The sequence below is a fragment of the Babylonia areolata genome, chromosome 7 (assembly GCF_041734735.1).
Source record: "Babylonia areolata isolate BAREFJ2019XMU chromosome 7, ASM4173473v1, whole genome shotgun sequence".
NCBI classification, from domain to species: Eukaryota; Metazoa; Mollusca; class Gastropoda; order Neogastropoda; family Buccinidae; genus Babylonia; species Babylonia areolata.
This window is the reverse complement of record NC_134882.1, coordinates 47,235,520-47,250,604: the sequence shown is the minus strand read 5'-3', so window position 1 is coordinate 47,250,604 and position 15,085 is coordinate 47,235,520. Positions and strand designations below refer to the sequence as shown.

The 15,085-nt window shown below is 42.7% G+C and overlaps 1 protein-coding gene across 1 annotated transcript in view; it reads left to right on the top strand.

The window, feature by feature from the left end:
* The first annotated feature begins 62 nt into the window (after nt 1-62).
* The window catches only part of LOC143284082 (mitochondrial disaggregase-like), a 34,608-nt gene continuing 19,585 nt past the window's right edge, over nt 63-15,085 (top strand). The window contains exons 1-5 of the mRNA XM_076590716.1: nt 63-333; nt 3,524-3,575; nt 5,919-6,005; nt 13,039-13,142; nt 13,943-14,071. Of these exons, the coding sequence (XP_076446831.1) occupies nt 69-333; nt 3,524-3,575; nt 5,919-6,005; nt 13,039-13,142; nt 13,943-14,071 (637 nt within the window). The 5' untranslated portion in view covers nt 63-68. The remainder of the gene's footprint in view (nt 334-3,523; nt 3,576-5,918; nt 6,006-13,038; nt 13,143-13,942; nt 14,072-15,085) is intronic.

Sequence of the window (15,085 nt, the reverse complement as noted above, 5' to 3'; positions counted from 1 at the left end):
GCGCTTTTAGTTTTAAAAATAAAATCAGATGTCCACACGTTGGGGCCCTGTTACGTTTGTCTTCTGTGATGGCGGCTTTCGGAAGCAGACGGTTTAGTTCGTGTCTCATGAGAGGTCTTCTGCTGACCTTTCATAAACGAAAGCCATGCCCAAATGCCAAGAGTTTCAGCAGTGTCTCTAAACTGAAGACTGTCAAAGTGTTATCTGCAACAGCAATTCCCAGAGTCTTGCGGTGCACCCGAAATACACATGTACTTGGAACGGCCGCAGCGGTTGGCGTGGGATTGTGTTTATACGGCGGCACTGCTTTTTGCGCATCACCAACAGATTTGAGTTCGTATATCATGTGTGCATTTCATTTTTGCTTTGGGAAATTCATGATGGACCGAATGATTTTATTCTCATAGTTAGCTGTTTCAACGTCAGGAGTATATCTGTCTCTGAAACTGAGGTTGTACCACGTCTAAAAATCTGATGAAATACAACACGTTCAAGGGGAATTAAATCGAAAGTAGAATTGACGCCTGTTCGATCGGTCTCTTCAGCTGCTGACTGTCCTCTGTCAGCATTTTGCAGATACCTGATGGAACTGATGGCCATTCAGTCAGTCACTTTCGGTCGGTATGCAAGAAGTGATGTATACAACAACTTCATTTATATGGGTTGTCGAAATTTGCATATATTCTGTCCGCTACCATAACAAAGACGAAGACACAACCAAAAGTATTCAGGATCAGGATCAGGATTTGGGGCGTTGTTTTTTTCAACTTAGCCATTTTTGGCTTTTTATGCTCCTTCAAATTTACTCCTTTACATTGTTGGTCAGGTCGTTGACTAGCTCAGTCATTTTATCCATCAAAGTCATATTTTGCTTTTGTCAATAACTCGTGTTTATCTATTCTATGAGGTTCTTAAAAGTGTTTATACTAGGCGCACGTTTGATATTGTTTGTTAATTTGTTCCAATAGTTTGTTACTCTGTTACTAAATGTAAACTTTCTGAGATTTGTTCTGGAATACTGTTTAAATATTGTGTCTGTACTGTTTCTTGAGTGTCTACCTTTGGAGTACAAAAAAAGCATGCTTTGTTTACATCTTCAAACCCATTTAATATTTTGTACGTCTGTATCAAGTCCCCTCTTACTCTTCTTGCTTTAAGTGATGGTAGTTGTAAGTACTTTAATCTTTCTTGATATGAATAATCTTTTATGTTATAGACCAGCTTTGTTGCTCTTCTTTGAGCCCTTTCTATGGCTTGTGACTGCTTTATTTGCGTTGGGTACCATACAGTGTTTCCATATTCTAGGATAGGTCTAACTAATGTTTTATATAACCATAAGAAAGTAACCTTATCTATAAATGTAAATGCTCTTTTTATTATTCCAGTCATTCTGTTCGCTTTGTTAATACTATTTGTTATATGTTTGTCAAATGATAAATTTTTGTCGAATGTGACACCTAAGTCTTTTTCCTCATCACATTTTGATACTTTTATTTCTTTGTCTCTGATTTTCATTATGTATTCTTTCTCTGGGTTTGATTTCCCAATATGAAGTACTTTACATTTTTTAGCATTAAAATATAGATTCCATGTGTCTGACCATTTTACTAACGTTTCAATATCTTTTTGTAAATCCTGATAGAATTTTGGAGAGTTGTATAATTTTGTGTCATCTGCAAAAAATTTACATGTACTCTTTAGTTCGCAAGGGAGATCATTTATGAATAAAGTAAATAGTACAGGTCCTAATATACTACCTTGTGGTATGCCACTTATAACATCAGCTTTACCAGAGAAGGAACCACCAATCCTAACCATTTGAGTTCTTTTTGTTAGAAAGTCCCATATCCACCCAAGTATGTTTCCTGTTATTCCATAAGATTCCAGTTTCTTTAGTAGTCTTTCATGTGGTACAGAATCAAATGCTTTTTGGAAGTCTAAGTATAACACATCTATGTTTTCTCCCTTATCTATCTCTTTTGTAAAGTCCTCCATCACTTCCAGAAGTTGAGTCACACATGACCTATTTTTGCGGAATCCATGCTGGCACTCAGCATACAATTTATTATCAGTCATATGTCTAACATTAGTAACAATAGCCTCTCTTATGAATGATTCTGATAATTTACATATGATACATGTTAAGCTCACTGGCCTGTAATTCCCTGGGTCTGTTCTTGTTCCTTTTTTTGAAAATTGGTATAACTGTTGCTGTTTTCCAGTCTATGGGCACAGTCTTCTCAGTTGATTTGTTAAAGAGTATGTCACTCAGCTCTTTTAGTATTTTTGAAGGAATGGCATCAGGACCAAAAGCTTTGTTTGGATTCAGGCCAACATCTATCCTTTTTCACACAATATATTTTTTTTCTCTCTCACACCAGCAGTTGTGTGAAGTGATTTGGATTGTATACTGATGAATGTGACTTTATGAACTGGATTCAAGCCCAATCAGAGGCAGGATATATATATATATATATATATATATATATATATATATATATATTTGGCCATTGGCCAGCTCCTAACCAGAACTGAGTACGGGAAGACTGGGATCACACACTGAACACATAACCAGAAAAAAAGGCATATATTCAATATTTATAGACTAGTAGCAACAACACACACACACAAAAAAAAAAAAAAAAAAAAAAAAGTAGAAGAAGAAAGACACATTGATAGACCACTAGCCAAAAAATGATAATAGACCACCAGCAAAATTCATGCACATGCACACACACACACACACACACACACACACACACACACACACACACACACACACACACACATCTAATATCACTTAAACTGTTAAAGTTGAATGAAGTTAAAATGAAGATTACTCCTCCTCCTCCTCCTCCTACTACTACTACTATTACACACAATTATAAGTGTTTCAAAACACAAGTTTTTGTTATCACATCCCCCAGTGTGAGTAGAAAAAGCAGTTGAAGCTATGTCCAGTATAATTATCCCTGGTGACAAATTGGGGACTGACAGTAGAGCAAAGTTGTCAGGTGCTGGTGAGAAATTTGGTTTGGCAACAAATTGAGGAACAAGAAGGCCTACCCTAATTTTAGTGGACAAACTTACTAATTTGATATTGGCAACAATGTGGGGAATAAGGTGAGTCAATTCAGTGTGTAACAGAGCATACAACAATTATGAACAGATATTGGAAGCATGATGCATTACTTAACTGTGCTTTAAATGGTAATCTTTTTTCACCTATGAGAGAAAATAAATGCATAACCATGCTGACACCTGTGGCTTGAATTGTGTATATAAAACAATTCATGTGGTGTTAACCACAGGACAACAGAGACAGTGAGAGTGAGATGATCATGAGAGCAAAACAGAAATTTTCTGAGAGAGAGAGAGGGAAAGAGTAACTGAGGTTAAAAAAAAAAAAAAAAGTTTTTATATGAAATGCTAACAAGAAGAGTGAACATGTTAGGATCATGTTTGTCTGAACTGATCCACTTGTTTACTTTGACTCACATCTTTGTTTTTTCTGTCTTCACAGATGAGAAACTGCTGACAGCTGCAAGACTTGGGGTTCACAAAGAAATACCAAAGTATGGTGATAGTCTGTCAACTACTATTTTCAAATAGTTTGTCTGTCAGTTACTATTTTCTAAAAAAAACAACAACTATGTACTTATTTGGGGAAACAACAATTTTTCATATTTTTTCCCCACAAGAATGGCTGCTGCTGCTGATGATGATATGGATACTTACATAGCAGCAATGATCAGTCAGGGACCAAGCTCTAAGTGTTTTACAAACACAGCCATTTGCACAGCAGGCTGCCAACCTGGGAAGAGCCAACTGAGAGCTGCCTTTGGGCACTCATCATTAATCTCCTGTATCATTCAGTCAGGTTTCAGTCATGCACCCCCCCACCCCTGCCCCCTTACCCCCCTCCCCTCCCCCCACGCCCTCACCTCCCCCCACCCCCTCACAGACATGTAACATTGCATGTGTATGACCATGTGTTTATTTTTTACCCCGCCATATAGGCAGCCATACCCAGTTTTTGGGGTGTGTGTACGCTGGGTGTGTTCCTGTTTCCATAACCTACCAAACAGGATCTTAAACATGCGTATTTGATCTTCTGCATGCATATACACATGAAGGGGTTTCAGGCACTAGCAGGTCTTCACTTATGTAAACCTGGGAGATCATAAAAATCTTTACCCTTAACCCAGCAGGTGCACCAGGACAGGGGATTGAACTTAAAAAAATTGAGTGAGAATCTAGTGCTGTAAGTGTACTCGTTTTGACCACTTCACCCAATGGGGAAAAGTCTTAACATCTATACCATCTCAAAGAGAAATTGAGCATACCTTTTACTTTTTGACTCACTTGTGTGTGTGAGTGTGTGTGTGTGTGTGTGTGTCCGTGGTAAACTTTAACATTGACATTTTCTCTGTAAAGACTTTGTCAGTTGACACCAAATTTGGCATAAAAATAGGAAAAATTCAGTTCTTTCCAGTCATCTTGTTTAAAACAATATTGCACCTCTGGGATGGGCACAAAAAAAATTAAAAAAAGAAGCCTAATTATATGCAAACTGCATTTACTGTTATATTTATATTTTTTTGTATTCTCTAAACTTGGCACTTTGACCTCTTATTCTGACACAACAACAAGAAGAGTCATTATTATCATTTTTTGTTCAAACAGGAACTTCTTTTGCTAAGCATGGAATTTTTATTTATTTTGCAAACGTTTTGGTGCAGTTAGTAAAAAAGGGAAATTACTCTGCAATTAATATGTTAGGGGACTTAATTTATCACAAGTGAGTCTTGAAGGCCTTGCCTCTCTTGTTTCCCCTTTGTTTAATCATTATTACCATGATTAGGATCATGATTACTGTTATTTGTTCGTTATATCCTCCAAATCAAGATGTTTTGTGACACAGTACCCTTTCACTTCCATTCCTTTGTTTGAGCTATAGCTGAAAAGACTGCAGGATATTGGTTGATGGCTGGTGAGACTAGAAGTATAAAAGCCTCTGCTAAGCCTGTATAAACTAGTATTTCATATTCAGTAAAAAGGTTTCAGCTCAGTTTTATTGAGTGAAATGTCCTGATACCATTCATGTTTAAACTTGTAACAGTTTTTGGATAACTAGAATTGTTATTTCCATATTCAGTACTCTCTCTCTCTGTGCTCTGTGTGTGTGTGTGTGTGTGTGTGTGTGTGAGTGTGCGCACGTGTGTGTGTGTGTGTGTGAGTGTGCGCGTGCGTGCGTGTGTGTGTGTGAACTTGGACTCACAAGCGATCTGAATAAACTGTTTTAGGTATGAGAAGTTGGAGATAATAAACATAGCACAAACTTCTAAACTACTTTTTAAAAAGAATATGTGTGTGTGTGTGTGTGTGTGTGTGTGTGTGTGTGTGCCTGCCCTCAGTAAACTTTGACACACAGGCTGGAGGAATCAAACTTGGTAAGACGTTAGATACTGGTCTTGGAAATCCAAGAAAAAGAATGTGAGAAAACACAGAAGGGTGAAAGAGATCTTGAACACCAAGGGGGATTGAAGCACATGATATTTGTACATGAATCTACAAGAGTCATGTCCTTGTGTTGGAAATTAGATTAATAGATAGGAATGCTCACATTCAATTTCCCTTCCCTCTCCAGTTTTTTCTCATTCTCAATGCATACACACATGTAGTTTGATGCAGGTGATGATTATTGTGTCAGCTTGTGTTGGGACATCACTTGGGTGTCAAATGTGCATCTTGAAGGTTTGTTTCTTTTTGAATCAAATTAATAAACGATTTTGTTTGACGAATAGAAATGAAAATGTGTGGAATTCAGTATGAAATACTACAAATTTATCAGTAATAAGATGCACACACGAAGAGTATCAGAATAGCAGTCATAAGCATTGATTGACTGATTACAGACTGATTGAGCAAGGAGCAGATTTGAACTGCCGTCATGAATTGGGATGGACACCTCTGCATGTGGCTGCTATGAACGGACATGCTCAGTAAGTTCTGTGTTGTGTGGTGTGTATGAGTGTGTGTTTGTTTATGTGTGAGTGTGTGTGCATGTTTGTGTGTGTGTGTGTGTACATGTGTGTATGTGTGTGTGTTTGTGTGTGTTTATGTGTGTGTGCATGCGTGCATTTGTGTGTGCATGTAAGGGTGTATGTAAGTGTGTGTGTATGCGCATGTGTGTTTGGGTGTACACCTTCATCAACAACATTGCCAAGTGAAAAAGCTTGAAATGGAATAGACTTCATTTTGAGCCTTGCAATTTCATTTGAAATGTTTGGTGTGCCAGTGATCGAAGATCATGGCATATTGAAGTAACAGTTTTCTGTTAAAAAAAAAAAAGGTCTTTATTCAAACCAAATAGCACAAATCATTTATTTATTCTTATTTTGGTGCTATCAGTTATTTGTTCATTTTCTGGGTAATATATTTCTCTACTGAATCAAGTGATCTCCTGTTGCTTACAAATGTTTTGCTGTCTGGTTCTGGAGGGAATCGAGTCCGGTTTTCTCTCATGGAGATCTCCTGGAGATGGGCACACCACTGTATTGTATGAGGTGTCTCAGAATAAGTTACATACAACGGATAGTGTGTCTATTAACAAATTTTAATGGGTCATTGCTGTGCCATATCATAGATATCATCCAGGAAACTAGTCATGAATCATGTGTGTGGCAACAAAATGGTCCTCTCCATTTGTGATGGTACAGTCACTGCCAACAGCTGTCCTAGAAAAGTTATCTTTTTATGTTGTCTCCTGTTCTCATATATAATTTGAAGCATTTAGAGTTACAGAGTAGTTTTTAAAATGACAGAACGGTTGTTTGCCTGTGCTCATTTCAGTCAGATGTTCTGCTGTTTTATTATTCAGTTGTCGTGTCTAAAAGATGCCACATCTCCTCTCACAATGAGCAGTAGTATTAGAAAAAGGGTAAGAAGTTATTGGAAAAATAATGTGTGTGTGTGTGTGTGTGTGTGTGTGTGTGTGTGTGTGTGTGTGTGTGTGTGTACCTCAGTGTGTGTCTGTGTACCTGTGTGTCTGTGTACCTGTGTGTGTGTACCTGTGTGTGTGTGTGTTTGTGTGGATCTGTGTGTGTATAGATCTGTGTGTATAGACCTTTGTCAGGTCAGGTCATTAGATATGCTACTGGTAACCTGTAATCCAGTACAACCTGTTCAGGGTCGGGTTGCCGACGACTAAACCGGCACTTCCACCGCTCCCTTCTGGGACTGGTGAGGCGGGTGGCTAGACACCCTTATGGAGACCCATAAAAGGGCGTCGGCTCAGGAGAGCCACCGACGGCCATCTAGCTCCACTGTGCTGTGTGCATGCCACACGCAGTTGGCCCCCGGGGTGTGTCTATCCATGTATGCGAAGTCTGGATCCGGCAGAATCTGCGGAAGAAACCTATCGGTTCAACAGAGAGGAAGGCGGTTACAGCAACGCACTGTGGAGTGCAGAGAGCAAGATGAGACACCGAAAGGATATCTTGGTCATCCACTGCATCCGTGCTCATCCTCCAGTCGTCTCGACTTAGTCTTGCCACTGGTAATTGGTGGACCCGGACAAGAGAGTGAGGTCGACGTTGCGCAACTCCTCTTCACTTTAAACAAACTCATCGCGCAAGTCATCAGTCATCCAAAATGACCTTTCATCCTTCATCATTTCATCACCCCCAAGTCCTGTGGCGACAGGCGAGCGACGAAACGACAGGTGTGGGTACACTGGCAGTCGCAGCCGCAGACCTGCACGCAGGCGGCTCAGGCCATAGGGTCGTTCTTCGTCGACAGGAGCAGCGATGGAGCTCGGCAGCCGTCTGAGCGTCTGAGCAGCCCTCTTTAGGAATGCACTGCTCACCTCCCTGGCATGAGGAAGGGGCTAGAAAAGGTGCCCTAAAAATTGCCTGCTCCATATCACCCTGGCCAGCATACCGCGGCTGGCGGGGACCCTACATCAGCGGTCGAAACAAAGAGAAAGAAAAGAAAAAAACAAGGATCATTCCTCTCACCATTGGTGCTTGGAACATAAGGACTCTCCTGGACAGAGATAACGCAGACAGACCCCAAAGGAGAACAGCACTAGTTGCATCCGAACTCGCCAGATACAACATCGACATCGCAGCCTTGAGTGAGACTCGGCTTGCAGGCGAAGGCGAGCTCTGTGAACGGGGATCTGGTTACACCTTCTTCTGGAGTGGACGAGGAAGCAAAGAGCGACGTGAGGCTGGCGTTGGTTTTGCAGTAAAAACAGCACTTGTCAGCAAGCTAGCTGGAATCCCAAAGGGAGTCAACGATAGGCTTATGACCATGAAACTCCCACTGGCATCTGGCCAGAAGCACCTCACCATTGTCAGTGCCTACGCCCCAACCATGACCAACCCGGATGAAGTGAAGGCGAAGTTCTACGAGGACCTTCACTCTGTCATTGCTGCCATCCCTAAAGCAGACAAGCTCATCATTCTTGGGGACTTCAGTGCTAGAGTTGGCTCTGACTACATCTCCTGGGATGGAGTGATTGGAAAGCACGGTGTGGGCCACTGCAACCCAAATGGATTGCTTTTGCTTCAGACCTGTGCAGAGCACGAACTGCTGATAACCAACACAGTTTTCTGCCTCCCTACCCGTAACAGGACGTCATGGATGCACCCTCGCTCAAAGCATTGGCATCTCATCGATTATGTCATCGTCAGGAAAAGGGATAGGCAAGATGTACGTGTAACAAAGACCATGTGCGGCGCCGAGTGTTGGACAGACCATCGCCTTGTAGTCTCGAAGCTGAATATTCGAATCCAACCCAAGAGACGCCCCCAAGGCCAGAAGGCTCCAAAACGGCTCAACATCACTAAGCTGAAAAGCATCACCATCAAACAGTCCTTTGTGGAGCTGCTGGAAGATCGTCTGGAATCCGCCTCTCTGGACAACCAGAATGTGGAGTCTGACTGGAGGACCCTGCGTGAGCTGATCTATAGTACAGCTTCAGAGACCCTTGGACCCATGACCAGAAAGCACAAAGACTGGTTTGATGAAAACTGTGATGAAATCAAGCAGCTTCTGGATGAGAAATGCCGTCTGCATCAAGCCCACCTGAGCAACCCAAAGTCCACATCAAAAAAGGATGCATACAATGCCATCCGCAGGACTGTTCAGCAAAAGTTACGCCAGATGCAGGATAAGTGGCTGAGTGACAAAGCTGATGAGATCCAGGGATATGCTGACAGGCACGATATGAAGAGGTTCTATGATGCCTTAAAAGAAGTCTACGGCCCCACATCCTCAGGATCATCCCCCCTCCTCAGTGCAGATGGGAATACCTTGATCACCGAGAAGGAGAACATTCTCGAACGATGGGCTGAGCACTTCAACAGTGTCTTAAATCGCCCTTTCTCCATAAATGATGAAGCCATAGACCGTCTCCCACAAGTCCCCACCAACGAAGCACTGGACGATCCGCCAACACTTCTTGAGACCCAGAAAGCAATCCGTCTGCTATCCAGTGGCAAAGCACCTGGCTCAGACTCCATACCAGCAGAGGTCTACAAGGATGGAGGCACTGTGCTGACTGAGAAGCTTCATCAGCTGTACTCACTCATGTGGAAAGAAGAGACGATCCCCCAGGATTTCAAAGATGCATCTATCATTCACTTGTACAAGCGAAAGGGGAACCGGCAAGCCTGTGATAACCATCGGGGCATTTCCTTGCTCTCCATCGCAGGCAAGATACTTGCCAGGATCCTACTTAACCGCCTCACAGCACACCTTGACCAAGGTCATTTGCCTGAGAGCCAATGTGGATTCCGGAAAGAGCGCGGAACCACTGACATGGTGTTTGCTGCAAGGCAGCTGCAAGAGAAATGTCAGGAACAAAATGCTGATCTGTTCTCCACCTATGTCGACCTCACTAAGGCCTTCGACACCGTGAGTAGAGAGGGACTGTGGAAGATCATGGCCAAGTACGGATGCCCTCGGAAATTTATTTCCTTGGTCAGCCAATTCCATGAAGGCATGCAGGCTCGAGTCCAGGACAATGGTGAAACATCTGCTCCTTTTGCTGTCACAAATGGTGTCAAGCAAGGCTGCGTCCTGGCTCCAACGCTGTTCAGCCTCATGTTCTCTGCAATGCTTACTGATGCCTTCAGAGATGGCGATGTTGGAATCGGCCTTAAGTACCGAACAGATGGCAAGCTGTTTAACCTCAGAAGGCTTCAAGCAAAAACGAAGGTCATGACAGACATCATCAGAGACTTTTTGTTTGCTGATGATTGTGCCCTCAACGCTGGATCTGAAGCTGACATGCAACTCAGCGTCGACAAGTTTGCCACTGCCAGCAGGAACTTCGGCCTTACCATCAGCACGAGGAAAACTGAAGTTCTCCATCAGCCAGCCCCAGGGAAACCCTACGTTGAGCCCAACATCACAGTCAACGGTCAGAGACTCAGTGCGGTGGAGCGGTTCACATACCTTGGCAGCACACTGTCACGAAATGCGACCATCGACGATGAAGTGAACGTCAGGATTGCAAGAGCAAGCGCAACTTTTGGTAGACTCAATGCAAATGTCTGGAACAGAAGAGGCATTAGTCTTGAGACCAAGCTAAAGGTCTACAGAGCAGTAGTTCTCCCCACACTACTGTACGCCTGCGAAACTTGGACAGTGTACCAACGACATGCCAAGAAGCTGAACCACTTCCACACAACATGCCTAAGGAAGCTACTGAACATCAAGTGGCAAGACAAGACCCCAGACACAGAGGTGCTCGCAAAAGCCACCCTTCCCAGCATCTTCACCATCCTGATGCAGTCCCAGCTTCGCTGGGCTGGACACGTGGCGCGCATGCCAGACCATCGGCTGCCCAAAAGGCTCTTCTATGGCGAGCTGCAACAAGGGAAGAGATCACACGGAGGTCAGAAGAAGCGCTTCAGAGATACTCTGAAAGTCTCTCTGAAAGCGTTTGATATCAACCCTGACTCCTGGGAGGAATCTGCAGTGGACCGTGACAAATGGCGCGCTGCTGTGCACAAAGGCGCCAGGTTGTGCGAGGCCAACAGGACTGCTGCAGCTGTTGAGAAGAGGCAGGCCAGAAAGTCACGGGCAAACAAGCTCCCTGACAATGATATGCCTGTCTTTGTCTGCCCCAACTGTCAGCGAACATTTCGTGCGCAGATTGGACTATTCAGCCATCTGCGCACTCACAGATAGATTCATGAGCATCCTTCCCCCCACCCCACCACCACCCTCCCCCCATCCCCCATCCCCCATCCGGATGACAACGATGGTCATCATCGATCTCGATGGACACACCACCACCACCAGATCTGTGTGTGTGTGTGTGTGTGTGTGTGTGTGTGTGTGTATGTGTGTGTGTGTGTGTGTGTGTGTGTGTGTGTGTGTGTGCATTTGGGCATACATTACAAATGAATGGACCCATAATTGTATGTGGCTGAAAAGCCATGCAAGAAATTGAAAGAAATTTGAATAGCATACATGGGTTTTGTTTGCCCTTACTCATGGTATTAAAAAAAACCCCAGAGCAATAGAAGATAATTCCTTCAAAAACTGCTCATTGCCACCACTTGTTCTGGAACCATAGAGTTATGGCAGAAACAAGTACAGGTAGGCAACAGTTTTGTTACTATGGGAATGGCTTATCACAAAAAAAAACAACACCATCAACAACAACAAAAAGTGGAAGTAGGCAGTGGGGCCCATACTGTTCACTCTTGAGCTAGAATTCAATATGCACCAAATTAAAAGTGTGCAAGCTTTACAGGCAACGTTTTGTTTCAAGTAACATTAGAAAAATAGTTCCAGCCTCTGCTCATAATCATAACCTGTGTAAGCTGAACATTACATTTTATTGGTGTTGATCTAAGTGCAGGAGATAAATAGGGAGAAGGGAAATTCCACACTGGCTCAGGAATCATGACATTTGGTTGGCTAAGTCAGGGCTAGGTTGAGGAATCACGACGTTTAGTTGGCTAAGTCAGGGCTGGGTTGAGGAATCATGATGTTGGTTGGCTAAGTCAGGGCTGGATTGAGGAAGCATGATGTTTGGTTGGCTAAGTCAGGGCTGGGTTGAGGAATCATGACGTTTGGTTGGCTAAGTCAGGGCTGGGTTGAGGAATCATGACGTTGGTTGGCTAAGTCAGGGCTGGGTTGAGGAAGCATGATGTTGGTTGGCTAAGTCAGGGCTGGGTTGAGGAATCATGATGTTTGGTTGGCTAAGTCAGGGTTGGGTTGAGGAATCATGACGTTTGGTTGGCCAAGTCAGGGCTGGGTCCAGGACTGTGTGCTAAGTGTGTTTTGTCCAGAAAACAGTGTGTTTTCACCAGTTGCTCATTCGTTTTCCGATGTGATATTTGTTGATGAGCATTTGTCTCTTAAAATGTTACACTCATCTTGCTGAAAGTTTCCTTGTTATGATGATTGAAATGTACACACATGCACATGCACATGCAGACACGCACACACTCGCACACATGCAGGCATACACACGTATACACATGTGTGCATGCGCGCGCGCACACACACACACACACACACACACACACACACACACACACAAACACACACACACACACACACACACACACACACACACACACACACACACACACACACACACACACACACACACACACACACACACACACACACACACTCACAAACAAACACAGATGTTTCACTCTGTCTTACACACACACACACACACACACACACACACACACACACACACACACACACACACACACACAAACAAACACAGATGTTTCACTCTGTCTTAAAATGTAATTTCACGTTACTCAAATGTTTTTTCTTTTTACATGATAACTGATAAGTGTGTGTTGATAAGGGAAGGGTTTGCCAGCTACTTGTTTTTCTCTTTGACATTTGCTGGCGGGCATTTTGAGTGAGTCAAAAGAATATTGTTTTGGTTGAAGCAGACAATAAAATATTTTGAACTGAACTGAATTGAATTGAAGATGCTGGCCAAGGTGTGTGTGTGTATCATGAGGGGGGTGGTTTCAGTGTGGTGAAGCTGTTGCTGGAGGCAGGGGCTGACCCCAATGCAGGAGACTGGTACACCACCCCGTCTCAAGTGGCCAGAGAGAAACACTTGCACTCCCTGCAAGGTGACCGCTTGATTCGTGTTGTCTGTTACATTGTCAGCTGTTCAGTGTTATACACGTCTCTCAGGAGATAAAAGCTTCAGTTTCAGTTTCAGTTTCTCAAGAAGGCATCACTGTGTTCGGATAAACCCATATACGCTACACTACATCTGCTGGGCAAATGCCTGACATTAACATTACCCAGCGTGCTAGTCACTAAGTCAGGCCTTGAGTGCTTGCATATCTATCTGTGTACCTGTTAGAGTGGATTTCTTGTACAGAATTTTGCCAGAGAACAACACTTTTGTTGCTGTGGGTTCTTTCTTAGTGTACCAAGTGCGTGCTGCACACGGGACCTCAGTTTATCTTCTCATCCGAATGACTAGACACAATGTTTGATTGTCCAGTCAAACTTGGGAGAAAGGGCAAGAGCAGGAATCGAACCCAGACCTTTAAGGAGACTGCAACCTGGAGGAATTACTAAAACTGATAAATAAAAAAAATAAGAAAAAAATTCAGCATTTAAGATGTGATAGACTACCCTGAAAAGATTAATTTCTTGCATGTAACACTTAAAAATCATACATTCGTCATGAGCGTACATGTAGCTTAAGAGAGAGGGAAAGAGTGTTGCGTGATTTGATGTTCTTTAAATACTCTGAAAATAAGAAGGGTTCTTAATTTTTTTTTTTTATAGGAATAATAGTACTGTTTCAGTTTGCATTTTAAATCGAATGTTGGTGCACTTGTCAAGTTTACAGTATTTCATATACTGTAAAAGTGAGTTTACATCAGCACCTGATGATGCTGTATAATATTCGCAGTGTTGATAACTCGGGAAGAGGAGTTTTCCAGCCGCCTCAGCAACAGAGCCAACTTTCGGGACTGCACTCCTCTGCACTACGCTGTGCTTGCCGAGGATGCGGAGAGCACTAAACTTCTCCTCAGCTTTGGTGAGATGTCTGTACCTGGTTTTAAATATTTTTTTTTTTAATGTACACAGAAAGAAAGTCTTTTGTGTCAATGGTATTTTGGTTAAGTGTTTGTGGGCATGGGCGTTCATTCGTTAAACATAAGTTTTCTTCCCCAGCAATCTGAAGTGGTGGAATAGGAAGAACAAGCAAAAAACTGTGATAGAGAGTCACTGTCAAAGCCCAAGGCCTGAATGAAAAATGTAGAAGTATAGTAAAGCTTAACCCTTTTGACGGTTCAGGCGCCGATCAGCGACTCCCTAGTTGAACGCTTCAGGCGCCAATCAGCGACCTGTACGCTCAGCGCCTGTACACTAGAGTTACCAACCTCACTCGTTCTTCTTTTTGTGAAACCACACAAGTTTGAAATGTTCACCACATGTTTCCGGAACGTCTATTCTGCATTTGAGTTGCAAGTTGACGCACGTTGTCGAATATTTCCAAATTTATTCAGCAGATTTCTCTGGTTGAAGCATGGCCAGCACTTCATGAAACAAATGAAAGGGTGTTTATAACACCACGGAGGCATTGCAAATGATTTTAGATGATAATTCACTGGCTGGAGTACCGATTGCTGATAGTGACAGTGGAGACGAATTCGCCAGACCAGTCGAGAATGAGTGTATGGTGTTTTCCCAAAAGGAATGGCTGGTGATTGTGTGTGTGTGTGTGTGTGTGTGTGTGTGTGTGTGTGTGTGCATGTGTATTCTTCTATTCTGTGCACATAGGTGAGTGCACATTTTATTAAAGTGTGTTATGTCCATGTTTCCAGTTGTATTTCCCAGTCTGTGTTTTCATTTTTCACTTGAAATAATGTATTTTATGTTTAAAACAACTAAGAATATGTGAAAAATACTCAAAAGTACATACTTTTTCATTTTCATCAACTGATTTAAAAATTCAGTCAATGTGTTCATACAAATAATCATGCTTATCATAATTTGCATTCTTTGCCCTTTAAAATGAGCTATGAATGAAGAAGATTCAATGAGTAAA